Raw genomic sequence first — 18,433 nt, forward strand, 5'->3', positions numbered from 1 at the left:
AGAGTTTGCCTTTCTAAAGAATTCCCAAGTGCTTCTGTAGCTCCCAGGGGCACACCTTAAGAACCATTGCTCAACAAACCCAGAGTCAGGTAACATTTCCAAATCCCAGCTTAGCAAAGGGAGTGCCTGCTGACTGACCATCCCATCGCAGTCTACAACAAATGAACTCCGTCTGTCAGCTCAAAGACACACAGATGTTCTCTGTGGGACTGTCCTGCAAACGTCAACCACTCTGCTCAGTGCTTTAGGGCAGATCCCTGGACTGAAGCAGCACCCCTGACAGCCTGCCGCGGCCTCAGGAGCAAGCCAAGAAAGAGAGGCATTAGATGCAAGCCCCTGGCGGTGAAGTGGGCTCTAGGATAGAGCCTGAGGTTAGGTCTGGGCTAAGCCACAGGACTAGGGATGAAGAGAGCTTCTGGAAGCAAAGTTGGGTACTTATGCTTTACATTCGGGGTGCTAACGCTTCTTGTAAAATCCACTGTAGGAACCCACCCAAAGTATGCGCTCCTTGAAGATGGGTATTTTCTTACCGACACAGGAGGCTGGGCGGCCGCTCCAGGCCTTGTTGTCCATGCAGGTGACCGTCCGCTCCCCTTTCAACGTGTATCCTGGTGAGCAGTAGTACTCACACCGGGAGTTAAAGTAGGCACCATCGACGCACTTAAACCCTCCATTCGCTGGCATGGCCAGAACGGGGCACCGCTTTTCTGAAAAAGAGAAAACCAGACACTCAGCATTTCTTAGTTTTTGTCCATAGAGTTTGAGCCCAGAAACTCTGAAAACACAGAGTGCAAAGCCAATTTAAAGATCACAGATAGAGTGGGTCAGTCAGTTAAGTGTCCGACTTCAGCTCAGTTCATGATCTCACTGTGAGTTCAAGTCCTGCATCGGGCTCTGTGCTGACAGCTCGGAGCCTAGAGCCTGCTTCAAATTCTGTGTCTCCCTCTCTCTCTGCTCCTCTCCCACTCATGCTCTATCTCTGTCTGTCTCTCAAAAATAAATAAATGTTAAAAAAAATTAAAAAGAAGATCACAGATAGAGGGGCGCCTGGGTGGCTCAGTGCGTTAAGCATCCAACTTTGGTTCACGAGTTCAAGCCCCGCGTCTGGCTCTGTGCTGATGGCTCAGAGCCTGGAGCCTGCTTCGGATTCTGCGTCTCCCTCTCTTTCTCTCTGCCCCCCTCCCACTTGGGCTCTGTCTCTGTCTCTCTCTCTCTCAAAGATAAATAAACATAATACAATTTTTAAAAGATCATGGCTAGAACCAGAGAAACCATGGGTGGCTGCTTGTTACAAGGAAGGGGCACACAGTTTCATATCAGACTGGCTTGGATTGGCATCCTAGCTAAGCCAGTGTTTCAGGTCGGGTTCCTCAGAAGCAGACCCTGAGGCATGGATTTGTGTGCAAGTGATTTAGTGAGAAAGTTCTCCCAAGGGAGACCAGCGAGGGGCGGAGAAGGTAGGACAGGGGAAGGAAGGAGGCCAGGCAAGATGGGATCTCAGGCAAAGTCAGCCTTGGCCTGCCCCCCCCCCCAGGGGAGCTCTGGAGCAGAGTGACACCGGGGTTTGTCCTGTCTCCACACAAGGAAGTTGGGCACCCATAATCCTTTACCAGTCAGTACTGGGCAGCTCCAGGCCTACTGGGGATGCCCTCCCTGTCAGAACAAAGAGAACAGCCCTCGGAAGGAACACAGTCTCCTCTCTTCCTCTGAAGAAGATCTAACATGCAAGTCAGAAGCTGGGGGATGGACACCCAGAATTGGGAAAACAGGACCCAAGGATATCCGGGCGAAGCACCAAAAATGTCCACTATGTATACAGTCACCCTGTCACATGGTCTGCATAGGCGGGGTCATATGGCTGCAGCCCGGAACCTCAGTTTCCCCAACGATAAAGTTAAGGTACTGGCACCCATGTCAATGGCCTCAATGCAAAAACTGGACATATGTCAAACGCCCAGCATACAACAGGTGCTCAATTAGTGGTGGCTGTTTTGAATAACAATGGCACCTGAAATGTGCTTCAACAATGCTGTACCTCTGGCAGTTGCCTGAATGTGATGTGACTTCTCCTCCAGCTAAAAGTGAGCCCCTGAAACGCTCTGCCCATCTTCTTTCTCCCCTGAGGCACGGTCCCTTTCCTGGAATAGCATTCTTCAGTAACTTTCCCGGCCGGCCGGCCTCCGTCAGCTCTGCCCTCTGGGTGAACACTTCTTGTCTCCAGGAACACAAGTCCATGACTTCGCACCTGGTACGTTCTGTACGATTTGCACCCCTGCTCTGCTCTCCGATGCTATTCTGTGAGACCCTTGATGGCAGAGCCTGCGTGTGTCTTATTTGTTTCGAGATCCCCAACACCTTCTCAGGGTCTAGCACATATTGAAACAAAACCTGTCTGCGGAGCAAACCTCTGTTCTCTCCCCCTTTCTTGAACAGCTGATCACACTGTGGTGTCTGAAAGGTGTTCTCTCCCTTCCACCAAATCTCGCAAACCCACTGGCATCTGCTCACAAGGTCAGTTTTTCTCATTAGAGACCACATAACATTCGGTAAAGAGAAAAAAGCTCTAATCTCATCTCAGAGCAAAAGAACCTTGGTGCTGACGGGCCCCAAAAACCCAACCCACCGGGGCCAAGCTACTCACGCTTGCAGATGACCTTGTCGGACCAGCGCCTGTTTGACTGGCAGATGAGCTGGGAAGAACCATGCAGCTCATAGCCCTTCCGGCAGCGAATGTCGCACCTGGTTCCCAGGGCTGTTTTGTAGTATCCTCCTTGAGGGGCCCTGCAGTACACATCCCCATACTTCACCTTGATGGGGGAGCACCATGGGGTGTCTGCAGGTCGCAGAAACAAAGGAGGGGAGAAATAGGAAATGACATCTTTAGAAAATGTGTCTCCTCATTCTCAAAGTCCCTGGCTGACTGCACTCTATATTTTGGAATCTCTTAAGGAGTCGTTTAAGGTTGTCTCTGGGTGGGGAGGTTACGATCACAGGACTAGGTGTCAGACATATCTGTCTATGCATCCGAGTTCCTCCATTACTAACTGTGTGATCTTGGACAAGTTACTGAACCTCTCTGAGTCAATACCAATACCTCTGTCCCAGGGCTCTTTTAAGGATAAAAAAAAAAAAAATAATGCATACCAAACACCTAGCACAGTGCCTAGCACATAGCAAATATTCAATACATGCTTGTTCTTGTTGGCATTTCCCTTGAGGAGATAACATAATTCTTCTTTTGAAGGCATTTGATATCATTGTAAACCCTAACCCCAACCATCCATACATAGTGGCAAGGAAGTCCATAATTGGTTAGGTTTTTTTTCCCCAAATCTGCATGCATATTCTCTGTAAAAACTCATAATACTATTTTAACTCATGTGAACAAAGCTGCAATTTCCAAGGTTTTACCACAGGAGATAATTTTGGCTTAAAGTCACAGAACAATCGCTTCCCATAGGGAAGCAACTCCCCTTTTCAGACGTCCCCGGTTAGGCCCCATTCAGGTAAGAAAGTGTCACAAATGGTAAAGTTCCCAAATGGCAAAATTCTGGCGTGTTTTGATTTTTGTCTAGTAGTTGCCCGGAGCACAGCTAGGAGAACGCTGACAAATCTGAGCCTCTCCCCTGTGCCTTTGGAAGGTACTTGCTGAAAGCCATAAAATTGTTAGGGCAAGGCTGGCTCATTGGTGGGGAAGTTCCCACAGTGCCCACCTCACAATCTACCACGAGTGGAGCCTGCCTCGCTCCCAATGCCTCCGAGGGGAGCCCCCTCCCCACAGCTGCCAGGCTCCTCTGCACCTGGGCTGTCCGTGAGTGGGGTGCGTGCGCCATCATGTGGCCAAGGAGGACACCTTGTCTGACTTCCCAAGGAATTTTCTGAGGATGTGTTTCTGACTGCTTCTCAGCCGTGAAGACCAAGTCATGTCCAGGGCTTGTGCACAGACTGTTTTGGGTTTTTTTTTTTTCTTTTGTGCTTTCAGAACTTCTTTGGCTAATACTTTCATCATATAATGTTTTTGCAGACAGCTGCCACGTGGGTCCTACAGTCAGGACTCAAGCAAGTATTTCCCGGACTTTCTGGGTAAAAGTCATGTCCTGCAGGCTTGGCCTGAGGCTGATTAAGTTCGACCATGCGGACGCACGGACACAGGCCTCCAGGAGCTTACATCAGGCCTACGGACTTTCCTTGAACAAAGTTTCCTCTTAACACACATTGTATGTGTGAACATTTTTTTTTTGTTTTTATTTTGTTAAGTTTTTGTTTGTTTATTTATTTATTGGGGGGGGGGGGGACAGGGAAAGGAGAGAGTCCCAAGCAGGCTCCATGCTGTCAGCACAGAGCCCAATGTGGGGCTCAAACTCACGAAACCATGAGATCATGACCTGAACCGAAACCAAGAGTCAGATGCTCAACCAACTGAGCTACTCAGGTGCCCCATGTGCTAGCATTTTTAACTAAGAATAATCTGGACCCTGAAGTAAAGTACAGAACAGCATACATGTCTCCATTATTGTCTTCTAGGTATGAAAGAATTCTTGAACCAATTTTAAATGCCTTGGTCCTTTCTTCAGTGATGGCTCCAGGAAAGCCAGGAAACCAGGAGATTTCACGATCACAGGTATTGATATTTCTTCTGTGATCAAATGATCTTAAGATGAACTCTGGAAAAATCCATAGATGCCTACCACTCAAATAAAACTGAGATTTGGAACCTACCGGCTTCTGTGACTACTAGACGTGAGGTCTGCCTGTCTGTCTCTCTCCCTCCCTCCTTCCCTCTCTCTGCCTTTCTTTTCCAACTCCAATAGGAAAGATCACCTACAAGGAAATTCCCAAATGCTCTTGCTGTTTTGTCTCAAAGAAGCACTTTTTACAGTTTGTCAGAGGATTTCCATGGTAACTAAAAAAGATCTTAAAAACGACCTGTTGTTTTACCTCTTTATCATCTTCCCCACCCCTTCTCAACTCCTTCACTGCCTCGTTTCCTTTTAGTTTCCCTGTCTGTCCTGTTCTCCTTCTAGACTGCATTGCTTCTGCGCTCCCCATCTCCGGCCTCCTCCTCTTGCCGACTGGGCCCCTTTCCTGCCTTATTTTCTGCCATCTCACATGCCAAACTGTGGAAGCCTGAGAACTGGCCTCCAGGGAGAGAAAGTGAAGCCCGCACTGGGGGTGGGGGAAGGGTGGTGAGGGAGAAGTAAATATGGAGGACACAGAGGGAGAGGAGGAAAACGTACTGAACTAGTCAAGTGTGGGGGGTGTAATACCAGGCAAGGACAGGAGCCCCAGGCATACATTCTAATTCCATCCTCTCCCAGCAACCCTGGACAATTCACTAAACTTTTCAGGGAATCAGATTCCTCAACTCTAAGCCACAGGAGTGGATTAAATTATTTTCAAAGTCCCATCTAGCTTTGAAGCTGTAGGCTTCAAACTCTGCCTTACTCCTTTCCGATCCCCTGCCCATGCCCGCCTCCTTACTCCTTCTTCTGCCTGCTGAGTGGTCTCTCCTAACCCTTCCAGCTGAAGGCAAAGCCTTTGTGCATTCTGGCTCCCGATCACAACCCCACTGATGTAAAAATGGGAAGAGTGTCCAATTCTTAACTTGCTTTTCACTCAAATGTTGAACACACACCTTCCAGCTTCTGGACTCCTTTTTCAGGAGGGACACGATTTCTGAGGAAGCTAATGTGAAAGCAGCATACCTTCCCTTTAGCACGCATGTTACGGTCGGCTTTGCCACAAATGTACCCAGGACAAGTATTTAAGGCTGGCAGGTACAGTAGAGGATGACCAGGGTATACATACATCACAAATTCACATATTTCAATACAATATTTTCAATGCGATTCCTTTCTGTCCCTCGTTCTGAGTCCTCAAATCCTCCTAGAAGTGCTGGCTGCACATCGAAAGCTGCGCTGTTGTCAACATGTGGGGAAAAAAATCTTGTTTTCATTTATTCGCAGAAGGAATGTTTTTGGGTCATTTTCCAAGAAATCCTCTAAGGAAGATACTGTGACAGTTTCACAGGTCTGCCATAATCGTAATTAAAATGTTAGCGACTGACTTGAAGTGCACAAAAGCACTAGGAGTTAGAGTGAACTAGCAAGATGTTTAACACAGAGGTTTAGCGAAACAAAGCCCTTACGCTGCTTCAATTAAGACGGGGTTTATTTAGGGAGAACTCTAAATCAGTTATTCAGGAAAGCTTTTTCAGCCCCCCCTTGGCCAAAGCGGTAAGCCTCCCAGTTACCTGGAGTTTCTAGGATAGACAGTGTCTTAGAGCAGATGAGTGAGAAGCCAATCTCTGGACACAGAGCTTCAAACATCTGGATTTCACACCTGAATGCAATGTTGGCTAGCTGAAGGACTCTGGGCAACTCACCTGCCCTCTCTAATCTGTGGTTCCTTCATCTATGAATAAGGAATAACAAGATTATCTCAACATGCCCTCCCCCTTCCCTCCATTCATGTGACTGCGCGATGGCATTCCAAGCAAGAGAATCAAAAGCAACGCTTGCCACATTCTGGGAACCCAATAAATGTCGTTTACATTTTCCTTTCTTCCTTCTTTTACTTTAACTCAAAGCACTTATTGAGTATGTACTCTGTGCCGGACACTGTGCAGGGGCCTGGTTAACAATGGTTTGCCTCTAAAGTGTTATGACTTGAAAAAAAAAAAACAAAACTGGGGTGCCCGGCCTGGCTCAGTCAGAAGAGCATGTGACTCTTGATCTCGGGGTTGTGAGTTTGAGTCCCAAGTTGGGAGTAGAAATTACTAAAATAAACCTGCCAATAAAAACAATTTCCTAAGACATATTTATTCTTAAACACTCATATTTTAGCCATCTAAATATATTGGCACATATTTTAGCCATCTGGTCTACCTTGCACAATTGCAGTGCCATGAGGGGAGGATGAACACTGGGAACGATGAGCTGAGGGCACTGGGCAACTCTACTGCACAAGGGAAGGATCACATGTGCACATATGTGTTTTAGGAAGATTTTTCAAGAAGGGACTCAAGGAAAAAACATTTTTTTAAACCCTCAGTTAATTAAGAAGTGTTAGGAATTGGAATATCTCCTTACCCCAAACACCTAATTAACAAGTTTGTCCTTTGTTTGATTGGTTAGTTCCTGAGGCAATTGATATATGAGCTGTGCATAGGAATGAGTATCTGCATTCACAAATCATAAGAAAACGTGGAATGTGGTGGGAAACACAACTGGACAGACACTGGTCATTATATTAGACTGTTCACTCATGTGAAAAACAACAGAAGGACTGGCCGGTACTACCCTGATTCTCTTACAACTTGGACATATCGCGACAGAGCAGGGCAGTGTCCTCTTGCCAGCCTGTGGGCACATTTCTTGGGCAAAAGTTCCGCAACAGAACTTTATTAACCAATTTTTCTTCACATCATCCCTCCACTGAAAAAGGAAGCAGCTTCAGAGAGAAATCACCTAAATGTACCTTCCCTTTTCCCAGGGCTCCCTAAGCTTCAGAGAAATGACTCACCAGTAGAAATATTTGTGGACATACTTACCTGAGCCTGCTCTGAAGTTTCTTGATTAGGCTTTTTATACCTGGTGGGGGGTGGATTGCTGGAAATGTGTAGATGGAGTTCTTTATCATTAGAATAAAGTTTCATCTGGCAACACACTCTACTTATCATTTCGGGAGCCAAGCTGGACTCAGAAAGAGCACAGTGAAATGAGCTTATGAAAATCAAGTTTTCCCATTCCCCATTCATCTCAGTACATTAGCAGCACGGGGTCCAGATTCAACCTTAGGTGGTTTACTCTGGACCATTCTGGCTGTAATGTACGAATCAGGCAGAATTCACGGCTTGATTTTCACGTTCATCAGCTAGAGCTTGGCTTTGCAGAAGTAAGGACAGTAAAGAAATTTACGAGAATAAAATGACCACCGCGGTGCTGAAGGACAGCACTTCAGAGAATTCCAAATGCTTTTTCTTTCTTTTGTTTCTCTTCATTTTGTTTTTAAATGGGAGCATATGCTTATTAATTTTTAAATACATTTTTTTTCCCCGACAGGTCATTTGAACTTTAATGCATTGTCTGGTCACTTTATTATAGTCTGCTCTGCAGGGCAAAAAGGAAAGTTTTCCTGGCATCAGCAGGTCCCCATTAGCACAAAAGCAAAGCATTCACCTTTATATCTAGCGTGTGAATACCCGACTTCATCGTCTTCTAGCGGTGAGTCTCCAGATCCTACAATAAAAAAGAACAGAAACTGCAGCAAGGAGAGCCACATGATATGGACGAATATTTTGAAGCACTGCTTTGGCAACAGTCATGCAAGAGGGGCTTATTAGAACGCAGAGCCAAGAGTGAAAGCTTCGGTGGCCATTCACGAAGGGACAGGGGCACCTCTCAGAGTGAACCTGGCTGGGCTGAGATTGCCAGAGCCAATCAAAACGAACCTCCGTCTGCTTTGGAATCACCACAAGCCAACTGGAATTCTGGACTCAGGACAGAAAGTCAACTTCACTCTGAGAAGACGCCAATGTATATGAATCTCATGCCAGGGGAGACGCAGTAAAATGTGTGTGACTCAGACATGGCCTACGGTTTCTCCGGCAGTCAAAGAAAACCCAGGAGAACCGAGTGTTTGTGGTACCTGAAAATCAGTCCATCTTGTAAAATGAATTTGGGTGGAGGATAAGGAGGCAAATCAAATGTCTAATCTTAATGACAAAAGAAATGCAAAGCTACTTTGATATATTTGTAGGAAAAGAGGGCCGAAGTCAACAATCTGGATGTTTATTTGGAGCCTCTCACCCAGGCATCACTAAAGTAAAGTTTCTTGATGAGTCTTGCTACCCTTGAAAACCACAGCCTTAGAGGGAAAGTCTGTATTCAATTTTAAAATTTAAACTCATTTAGCAGTTGGAACCAAATCATTTTTAGAATATCCAATACTGAATTCCAGTAAGTGGTACAATCTTAATCTTTAAATTGGTATCAGGGCCCAAAATTCAAAACCTTAATCTTAAATTTACATACCTTTCCCTTTAGACTTCCTGGTCTGATCACTGACCATGGAGTTAGCACCATCATGGTCACACATTTACCTAGAGGGACAAGGGCAAGGGCAAGCACACTCTCTATCATGAGGCTTTTCAAATCCCCACACAGGATAAGTGAATGAGTCATGGTCCCTGCTCTAGTTATATTCTGGATGAGAGAGAGCATGGAAATTGAAAGTGGGAAGGTGATGAAGGCTGGACCATGTCCATTTGAAAAAAGCCCCTACTCCCCACCTAGGGAAGCCCAGTTCTGTGTCTCTCTTTGCTCCAGGTTTCTGGCCACTCAAACAGGTACAAAGTTACATAAACTATTCCTCACTCAATAGCAAAAAGTGAACGTGAAGACCAGTATTGCCCTTCAGGAAAGCAATCTAGCTACCTGAATCAAAAGCCTATGTTCAAACCCCTTTATCGAGTCATCCCACTTCTGGGAATCTATCCCAAGGAAATAATATTAAATACAGGAAAAAAAATTTGCACACAAAGATTTCTTTGCAACGTCACTTATAATAGCAGAAGACTATAAACAGACCAAATAGTCAATATCATGGTTAAATAAACCACAGCATATTCATTGGATTATACTATAATGGGTCCATTGAAAATAATGTTTATAAAAAGATACAACAGCATGGGAAAAGGTTATAACATTAAGTAAACAATGTGCTATGGCAAAGTTATACAAATGGTGTGATTTATACCAATGTAAAACAACCAAATTCAAAATAAACAATGCTTAGAAGACCTTATGCTAATTGGATGTTTTTCTTCTTTCCTGTCTAAATTTTCTACTATAAACATGTATTACTTTCACAATGGAAAATAAACTTTATTATGCATAGAATTCAGAGAAGCTTAGCTTCCAAAATACATTTTGAATATATTAGAAATGTTTAAGAATCTGCTGTCCCTCTCCTCCCACCCTGCCCCCATTCTCTCCACATTCAGAGTTGAACTGGATTCCTCAAAGAATTGCTGGATTCTTCAAGTCCATATGGCATAGCTCATATTAAGTGTCAAGAGATCTATTTCATATTAAGAGCACTTCTTCTTCCCCCAAGTTAGCCTGGTCTCCATATCATCTACCTGGGCAGTAAGAGGCTGTGGACTTATATTCCTGGTTCAAAGCAAAGAAGGCAACTGTCACAGGTTGGGTTCTCTGGGAAGTGGCTTGTGAGATGGCGTATAGTGCACAGGAGGTCTATTAGGGATCAACCCCTGTGAAGGGACTAAGAAGGAAACAGGTTTGGACAGAGGGACAAGTCGAGCTTTGATGTCAGCCCAAGGACACCCTCTCAGGTTGGGTATAAATGGCTGAGCCTTTATATTCCTGCCTCCATCAGCCATAGGATATGGCCCACGTTGGAAGGACATGACCACGGGCAAAGCACTCCCAACAGCTGAGGCAGTCTCTGAAGGGGTTGAAAGCTAATGGCTGACCAAGGCCAGCATTGCCTCCAGCTGAGACCACTGGCCCTTCCTTGAAGGAAGATCTGGTCAGGGCAATCCATGACCACCACAACACTTGCTCATTGACAAATAACTTGAGATATGTAAGTGCATGGTGGGGGAGGACACTCCATAGAGAAGGGAAGAGGTTGAGACCTACTGGAGAGGCAGGTGACCCTGGGGTGCACAGTCCCATTTTGCCAGTAGATCAGCATTTTAAGACACATTCGCCACATATTGTTTATTAGAGGGAAAATTAAACATGTGACAATAGGGGAATGAGCAACCAAGTTATCCTCTATCAACAAGCTATTACATACCCACTAATCAAGTTTGCAATAGGGAAATGTGTATGAAATACAGCCAAGGAAAAAAGCAAATACTGCAAACTATATACAGAATGAAGCATAAAACTGAATATACACACACATATACATATAATACTGACCCATGTAGGTCAAATTTGGAATATGATAAGGTAGGAGGACTAATCAGTGGGGGAAAAGGTCAATAAATATGCTAGGATTAAATGGATATGCATATGAAGAAAAAAATGAGTCCCATCTTGCACCACACCAAAAAAACATTTCCAGCGAGGTTATAGGCCTAAATTTGAAAGCCAAAAATGGGAGAAAAAAATGCTGAATATCTGCATGATCATGAGGTAAGGAAAGACTATTAAACAAAACTTACAAACAATAACCTATAAAGGAAAATCCTGCTACGCTTCACCACACTAAAATGTAAAAATTCTGGGGATGTCTGGGTGGCTCAGTCGGTTAAGTGTACGACTTCGGCTTAGGTCATTATCTCACGGTTCATGGGTTTGAGCCCCACGCCGGGTTCTGTGCTGACAGTTCAGAGCCTGGAGGCTGCTTCAGATTCTGTATCTCCCTCTCTCTCTCTCCGCCTTTCCCCTGCTTGTGCGCTCTCTCTCTCTCGCTCTCTCTCTCTCAAAAATAAATAAGCTTAAAAAATAAAATAAAATAAAATAAAATAAAATAAAATAAAATAAAATGTAAAAATTTGGTGTAATAAGAGACACATGAACAAAGTTTAAAGACAAGTCCCAGACTTGGAGAAAATATTTGCAATGCATATAATACAGAATTACTATCCAGGATATATGAAGAAAACAGTCCAATGGAAAGAAATGACAAATATGAACAAGTACTCCTGAATTTAAAGCAAATGGGACAAAATGTTACTAGGAAAGACTCCTGAACCTCACTAGTGATCAGGACAATATATATCAAGATACCAATTCACACCATCAGATTGGCACAAATTTAACTGGCAAGAATGTGTTGATACGGGAAGTCTCAAGTTCTTTTTTTTTTAAATATTTATTTTTGAGAGAAAGACAGAGAGACAGAGAGACAGAGTGTGAGTGGAGGAGGGGCAGAGAGAGAGGAAGACATAGAATCCGAAGCAGGCTCCAGGCCCTGAGCTGTCTGCACAGAGCCTGACACGGGGTTCGAACCCATCAACCTACCGAGCCACCCAGGCACACTGGGAACTCTCAAGTTCCGCTGGTGGAGTACAACTGGTACCACTAGGGTGAAGAGAAGCTTTGCACTGCGTTTGAAACTAACCCTTCAAATCAGCCATTCCACGTCTAGACATATGCCTCAGGAAAAAGAAAAGAGAAAACCTTGATAATGAGCTGAAAGGAGACAGAGATGGTTCACATGACCACCCTGAACACAGCGCTCTCCCTGGCAGGGGTAAAGCAACCATTTTCTTTTCTTCATTTGTTTCTTTGGATGGCCGGCTCAAACCCAAAGTCAAGCATTCTCACTACTGCTTTTACTTAAATTAGAGACTGCAAGGCAGACATTTCAGATTATCTCAATTCAGAATCCTGGCAGAGATTACCTTTATTAGCATCTTGATTAGCAGCTCACTTACATTGGTCCATCCCCCTCCGCCTAGATCCCAACCCACCATTATCTGTCTCCCTAGCACTGACAGGCGGCAAACAGCAAGTGGATTTTGCATACTGCAATTACAAGTACGCCAGGGAAGAGGGAGCCCCGCAAAAGCAAGAAGGATCTGTGTTCGCCAAAGGCTGCTGACTGTCAGCCTGTCAGCCATTCTCCTCTTTCTTCTTGCTAAAAGACCCCCAGGTTGTGTTCAGCAGCAGTGTGCCCGTCCCCAGGAGATGAACTATAATGGCTGTAAGTCAGGAATTCCCCTTTGCCAACGACTGTTCCAAGGGTAGGCAAGAAACCCAGTATTGGCCAATGGCAAGTAAAAAGAAGTCTGATTTGGGGGGATGGGGCATATGGGAAAGATTTTCTCCTTGATAAAAGAGAGAACCGCACAAGTAGAAAATTCTTTTGCCCTCTTTTCTCTCCTCCTGTTTTGGAAGCTATTGTGTAAGGATGACTGCCTAAAGCTGTGGCAGCCATTTTGCAACCATGAGGTAAGATGTGGCGACTCCTAAAGATTTTCAGCTGAGGATGAAAGAGTGGAAGGATAACAAGAATCTGGGGTCTGTAATGACCTTATTGGGCTACTAAATCAACTTAGACATCTTCCCTCCATACTTCCTGTTAGGTCAGTAATAAACGTCCTTTCAATTTAAGGTTCTATGAGTAGCATTGTTTAGTACTCGCAGCTGAGTGCATCCAAACTGAAGGGAAAATTTACTGCCTATTACCGATAGGGGATAAAAGAAGTGGAAAGAAAATAAATGGATATTAGCCATCCCTCTCCAAAAGTGTCCAGTTTATATTCAGCCTAAATGCATACATCAATTTCTATAAAAAATAATGACCAGTCTACAAAATGAACACACTGAACAATACGATAGGACGGACCAAAGATGAACATGTTGTTCAGCGGCTTTTACTTCTAGAGTTTAATAAGCAGAAGAGATTCATACATATTGGGGATGTTCCATAGGGTTACAATGAAAAGAAAGGAAGGAAGAAACAGACAGAGGGTGGGGAGGAGAGAAGGAGGCTCCCTAACACATTCTTCGTTCTTTAGGAAAGTCTATTCCTTTAGAATTCTGGTTAACTGAGGTTTTATTATGACAACCATTAATCAGTCCTCATATGGTTCAGATTACCACTCTTTGGAAAGAATGCTTCAGGGCTTCTTCCACACAAATACAAATTCTACATTGGCTCAGAAATCAGAAACTCGGTGCCATGAAGGATTCTGTCCCTCAGCCATACCTGGAGCCAATTCCATTTATAATTCTGCTCTCCTTGCAGAAACTTCATCTAATTCAACAGATTTCCAAAGAAATAGCCACTTTTCTCCCCCACAGTTCAAATAAGGGTCTTCCTGGTCTACTGAATCCCATGCTATCATTCTGAATGTCCCATGTATTACTGAGGCACCAAATCACCCTTAAGACATATCTGTTATGTGTATTAGAGTTACAACAGGACTTTAGATTTTATTTATTTTTATTTATTTTGAGAGAGCATGCTCGTACTCTTGTGTGAGTAGCGGAGGGACAGAAAGAGAGGGAGAGTGAGAGAAACCCAAGCAGGCCCCGCACTGTCAGCTCAGAGCCCCATGTGGGGCTCAATCTCATGAACCCATGAGATCACAACCTGAGCCGAAATCAGGAGTCGGACAATGAACTGAGCCACCCAGACGTTCCAGGGATTTAGATTTTAGAAGGCTAGTAGAATGTTCCTTCTACCACCCTAAAAGTTTTCTCGTGGTTGTGGGGGGGAGCATTTGAGACTAATGAAAATATAGCCAATTTGCTAAAACTATATACTTCTTTATTGATTGTGATACATGATCCAAATTGACAGATTTGCTGGTTCTATGTTATATTTTTAATTTTTAGTTCAAAGGGTTGGGTTTATGTTTCAGTTATTTTGAAGACAGCTCTGCATTCTTAATGTCTGTAGGAAATTTTTGTTTTTCCCCATCATCATTATTCTAAATATACTCTTACTATTATCAGAAGTCATCATACTAAATAGCAAACTGCATCATCAATTTTATACTGAAAGTCAGTAGCAAAATAAAATTCACTTTACAGTAGAGATCCTTAATCCAAGTCCCTGGCCTTCTAGAGAATCAATGGAAGGGCTTTGTGGGGGGTAGTCCATGAGCCCTCTGTAATCAGACATGCCTTTTGGTACATGAATACACACATTCCTGGGGGAAAAGTTGCTAACTTTCAGCTTTTAGTAAGGGTCCATGATCCAAAAGATATGAAGAACCACAGTTTTATGGCATTCTTTACTATAAAGCATATCAGAATGTTTACTGAAGCATGCAGTATCTCCTTTAGTATGGGAGAAGAGAGATAAACACATTTAAACCAGAGATAAATGCTTATCTTTATTAGATCGTTATTGTTTTTCCCCTAGATTTTGATGTTGAAGGAAACCTTCTGCAATGATGGAAATGTTTTATATCTCTGCTGTCTGATAGGGTAGCCACTAGCCATATGTGGTCATTAACCACTTGAAATATATGGCTAGTACAACTGGGGAACAGAGTGCTTTTAAATTCAAATAGCCACATGTGGCTGGTAGTGACCACATTAGGCAGCATAGGTCTCGACTTAATATTCTATGGAGGGGCGCCTGGTTGGCTCAGTTGGAAGAGCATGCAACTCCTGATCTCGGGGTCTTGGGTTCGAGCCCCACATTGGGTGTAGAGGTTACTTAAAATAAGTAAAGAAATAAACTTAAAAAATACTCTGTGGAGACAGATTATATCTCTAAAGAGCTCGGCTGTGAGAACCATGTCTAATATGCCTTGTATACCTAGTATATGACTCAGAATTGGTAGAGAAAAATCCCCTTAAGTTTCTTATGACACATAAATCATGTGTTCTTATGCTTATGTGTCTGGAATGGTTTTATCCTACTCGGTACAGCTTCGGTACATAAATTTGAAATGTGACAATGCTGGAGAGATCTGGATGTTTAGACAAAGGTATTTTGTACCATTGGAAGCCAGAGGGTATTTATTTGTGGGAGCCAGACGATTTAGTGCTACCAAATGATTTGCCAAAGGGGCTACAATGCAGCCGCAATAAAGTGAAAAGGACATTTGGATGGCTTATGAACAAAGATCAAATCCAGGGCATTGCCAGGAAAACAGAGGCTAAAGACGAAGCCAAAGATATGACTGTCAAATCCTTTGTTAAATCAAGGTGGTGCCTCAGTATCTTCAATCATACAATAGGTCCCTGAAAGAGAATGAGGATGTGTCTCATAGATCCTTTCAACCAAACAGCAGAAGAGACTTTATATCTATAAAATCTGTGGCTATGGTTTTGTCTCATGAAGTGAATTCCAAGAAGATTCACAGAAGAACCACAATGTTCTTAATGAATTCTATATGCAGAAATATCCCCGGCATGACGGAGAAGACAGAAACATTACAGAATGAGGAAAGGTCTTTGAACTCCCAGAACTGTCCTGTCAGGAAGCAGGCTCACAGAACTGCTTGGCTGTCAACAGGTGTGATCTTTCATAAAAATAAAATAAAATAAAATAAAATAAAATAAAATAAAATAAAATAAAATAAAATAGTGCTCAGAGATTGGAATCAAGAGGGCGGAGAATCATAAGGAATTCTTTTCAGGGGCGCCTGAGTGGCTCAGTTGGTGGAATGTCTGACTCTTGATTTTGGCTCAGGTCATGACCCCAGGGTTGTGGGATCGAGCCCCGTGTCAGGCTCCATGCTGAGTGTAGAGCCTGCTTGGGATTTTCTCTCTCTCCCGCTCTGTCTCTCCCCCCTGCTTACATTCTCTCTGTAAAAATAAAAAAATATGGGCACCTGGGTAGCTCAATCAGTTAAGTGTCCAACTTCGGCTCAGGTCATGATCTCACAGTTCGTGAGTTCAAGCCCGGCGTAAGACTCTGTGCTGACAGCCCGGAGCCTGCTTTGGATTCTGTGTCTCCCTCTCTCTCTGCACTTCCCCTGCTCATGCTCTCTCTCTCTCTCTCGAAAGGTAAACATTAAAAAAAATAAACAATAAATTTTAAAAATAATAAAAAAATAAAAAGCATTATTTTCAGACTGTGACACATGACCAAGAAACTATCAAAATTGAGGCAGCTAGATTTCTGAGTTTCTAGAGAGCAGTGACTACTTTGTGCCCCCAATTTAACCTCATTTTTACATAAATTTTTTAATGTTTTTATTTATTTTTGAGAGAGAGAGAGCGAGAGAGAGAGAGAGAGAGAGAGCGCGCGCACAAGCTGGAGAGGGGGCAGAGAGAGGGAGACACAGAATCTGAAGCAAGCACAGAGCCCGACATGGGGCCCGAACTGGTGAACCATGAGATCATGACCTGGGCCAAAGTCAGACGTTTAACCGACTGAGCCACCCAGGCACCCCTAACCTCATTTTTAAAAGGAATGTCTGTAGCAGTTATATTATGCCTACCCCACCATTGTAGGCTGGGTGCATGGGAAGCAGATAACTTATCTCTTTAGTTTTACAGGTCTCCAGATAAAGAAAAACTATACTTAAGGAGTAACAGCTAAGGAAGTATAGATGAGGGGGCTCATACCTACCCAGACCTGATGTGGATGATGAGACTGTGGATTCTGAGCTGATGGCAGAATGAGATGAGACTTTAGGGACCTCAGGAGGGGGTGAGTGGATTCTGTATGGGGGAATGATGGCTGAGTGGGGGAGGGAGTGCAACCTCGCAGAATATATGGTTTTGAGCATCTTATGCTGCTAGATTTTACCTGAGACCGTATCCCTGCTCGGCACTTTTTTGCTCCCCTCCCTCACTTGTAGATTTTCCCTGAGACCAGTCCCTCCACAAGCCACAGACTCAGCTTCCGGGGGACCAAGTTAAGACAGCCATTGAATCTCCCTAAAAGTCAAATACCCCAACTGGCCATGTGTCATAGGGTTGCTGTAAAGGTCAAATGGCATATGTATAGGTTTTTAAAGTACTATATTAAAATACAATAATTGGTACAGTGCTTGGTTTTTTTTTTTTATAAACTTCTTATTTGGTGGTTTATAATCCCCTTTTCTATTGAATTCAATGTGTATTATATTTTAGGCTTCTATTACCTTGAGCTATTATGCATGTAAATGAGCTTCTGGTAAAAATATTAAAATATGACAAACTTAATCTGGCCTAATATGTTTTTCAAGAATTTTCAAAGCATTAAGTACAGTCAGGAACCTCAGTGCTACCGAAGTTTACTGCGGATGTTTTCAAACTTCTCCAACTAAACCATCTTGTATAATGTGTGTGTGTGTGTGTGTGTGTGTGTATACACACACATACTTTTTTCTCAATAACCACCAGGAAAAGCCACATATTCAATCCTCTAGTAAAATAAACTATGTCAAATTTAGTCTATGGATTCAGATGATCAGATGATAAGATCTGCCTTAGAAAAAAAGTGATTCTCGGGCTCAAAATACTACCGTAGCTTATCCTTTGAGGCAGAAAAACCCCTGTTGCCCACTGTGTGCCTTCACAATCTAAGATCTTGACAAACAGGGAACCTACAGAAAGTGATTTTATTGCTGTGGAATATTACTACTGCATCTCATATTTTTGTGGCTCCTGGTAGCACATAGGAGGGTTCAAATATTTGGAGGCCCTGAGGAAGGGTAGACAGAGGGTAGAGTGGTAACCCTTCTCTCCTCCGTGGGTAAATTTACAAAGGTTTCTTAATATATGGGAGGCCACTGAAGAAGCACAAGAGTGAGTCCATTCCAGGAGCTGTGAATATTTATGTTTTTTAAGTTTATTTATCTTGAGAGACAGAAGGAGAGAAAGAGAGAAAGTGTACGTGCATGTGAGTGAGGGAGGGACAGAAAAACAGGGAGAGAGAATCCCAAGCGGTCTCCACGTACGCGCGGAGCCAGACACAGGGCTCGATCTCATGGGAGAGCATGACGTGAGCCAAAATCAAGAGTCACACACTCAATCGACTGAGCCACCCGGCA

The 18,433-nt window shown here is 43.7% G+C and overlaps 2 protein-coding genes across 2 annotated transcripts in view; both read right to left on the bottom strand.

Annotated features, from left to right (window-relative positions):
- Positions 1-8,162, bottom strand: part of SRPX (sushi repeat containing protein X-linked) — a 60,729-nt gene extending 52,567 nt beyond the window's left edge. Inside the window, exons 1-3 of the mRNA XM_030304978.2 lie at positions 6,254-8,162; positions 2,642-2,833; positions 531-707 (exon numbers count right to left, since the gene is read on the bottom strand). Coding sequence (XP_030160838.1) covers positions 531-707; positions 2,642-2,833; positions 6,254-6,329 — 445 coding nt within the window. The 5' untranslated portion in view covers positions 6,330-8,162. The remainder of the gene's footprint in view (positions 1-530; positions 708-2,641; positions 2,834-6,253) is intronic.
- Positions 2,746-18,433, bottom strand: part of RPGR (retinitis pigmentosa GTPase regulator) — a 148,717-nt gene continuing 133,029 nt past the window's right edge. The window contains exons 18-19 of the mRNA XM_032592017.1: positions 8,181-8,240; positions 2,746-2,833 (exon numbers count right to left, since the gene is read on the bottom strand). Of these exons, the coding sequence (XP_032447908.1) occupies positions 8,220-8,240 (21 nt within the window). The 3' untranslated portion in view covers positions 2,746-2,833; positions 8,181-8,219. The remainder of the gene's footprint in view (positions 2,834-8,180; positions 8,241-18,433) is intronic.

This window comes from Lynx canadensis, chromosome X, assembly GCF_007474595.2.
Source record: "Lynx canadensis isolate LIC74 chromosome X, mLynCan4.pri.v2, whole genome shotgun sequence".
Lineage (NCBI taxonomy): Eukaryota > Metazoa > Chordata > Mammalia > Carnivora > Felidae > Lynx > Lynx canadensis.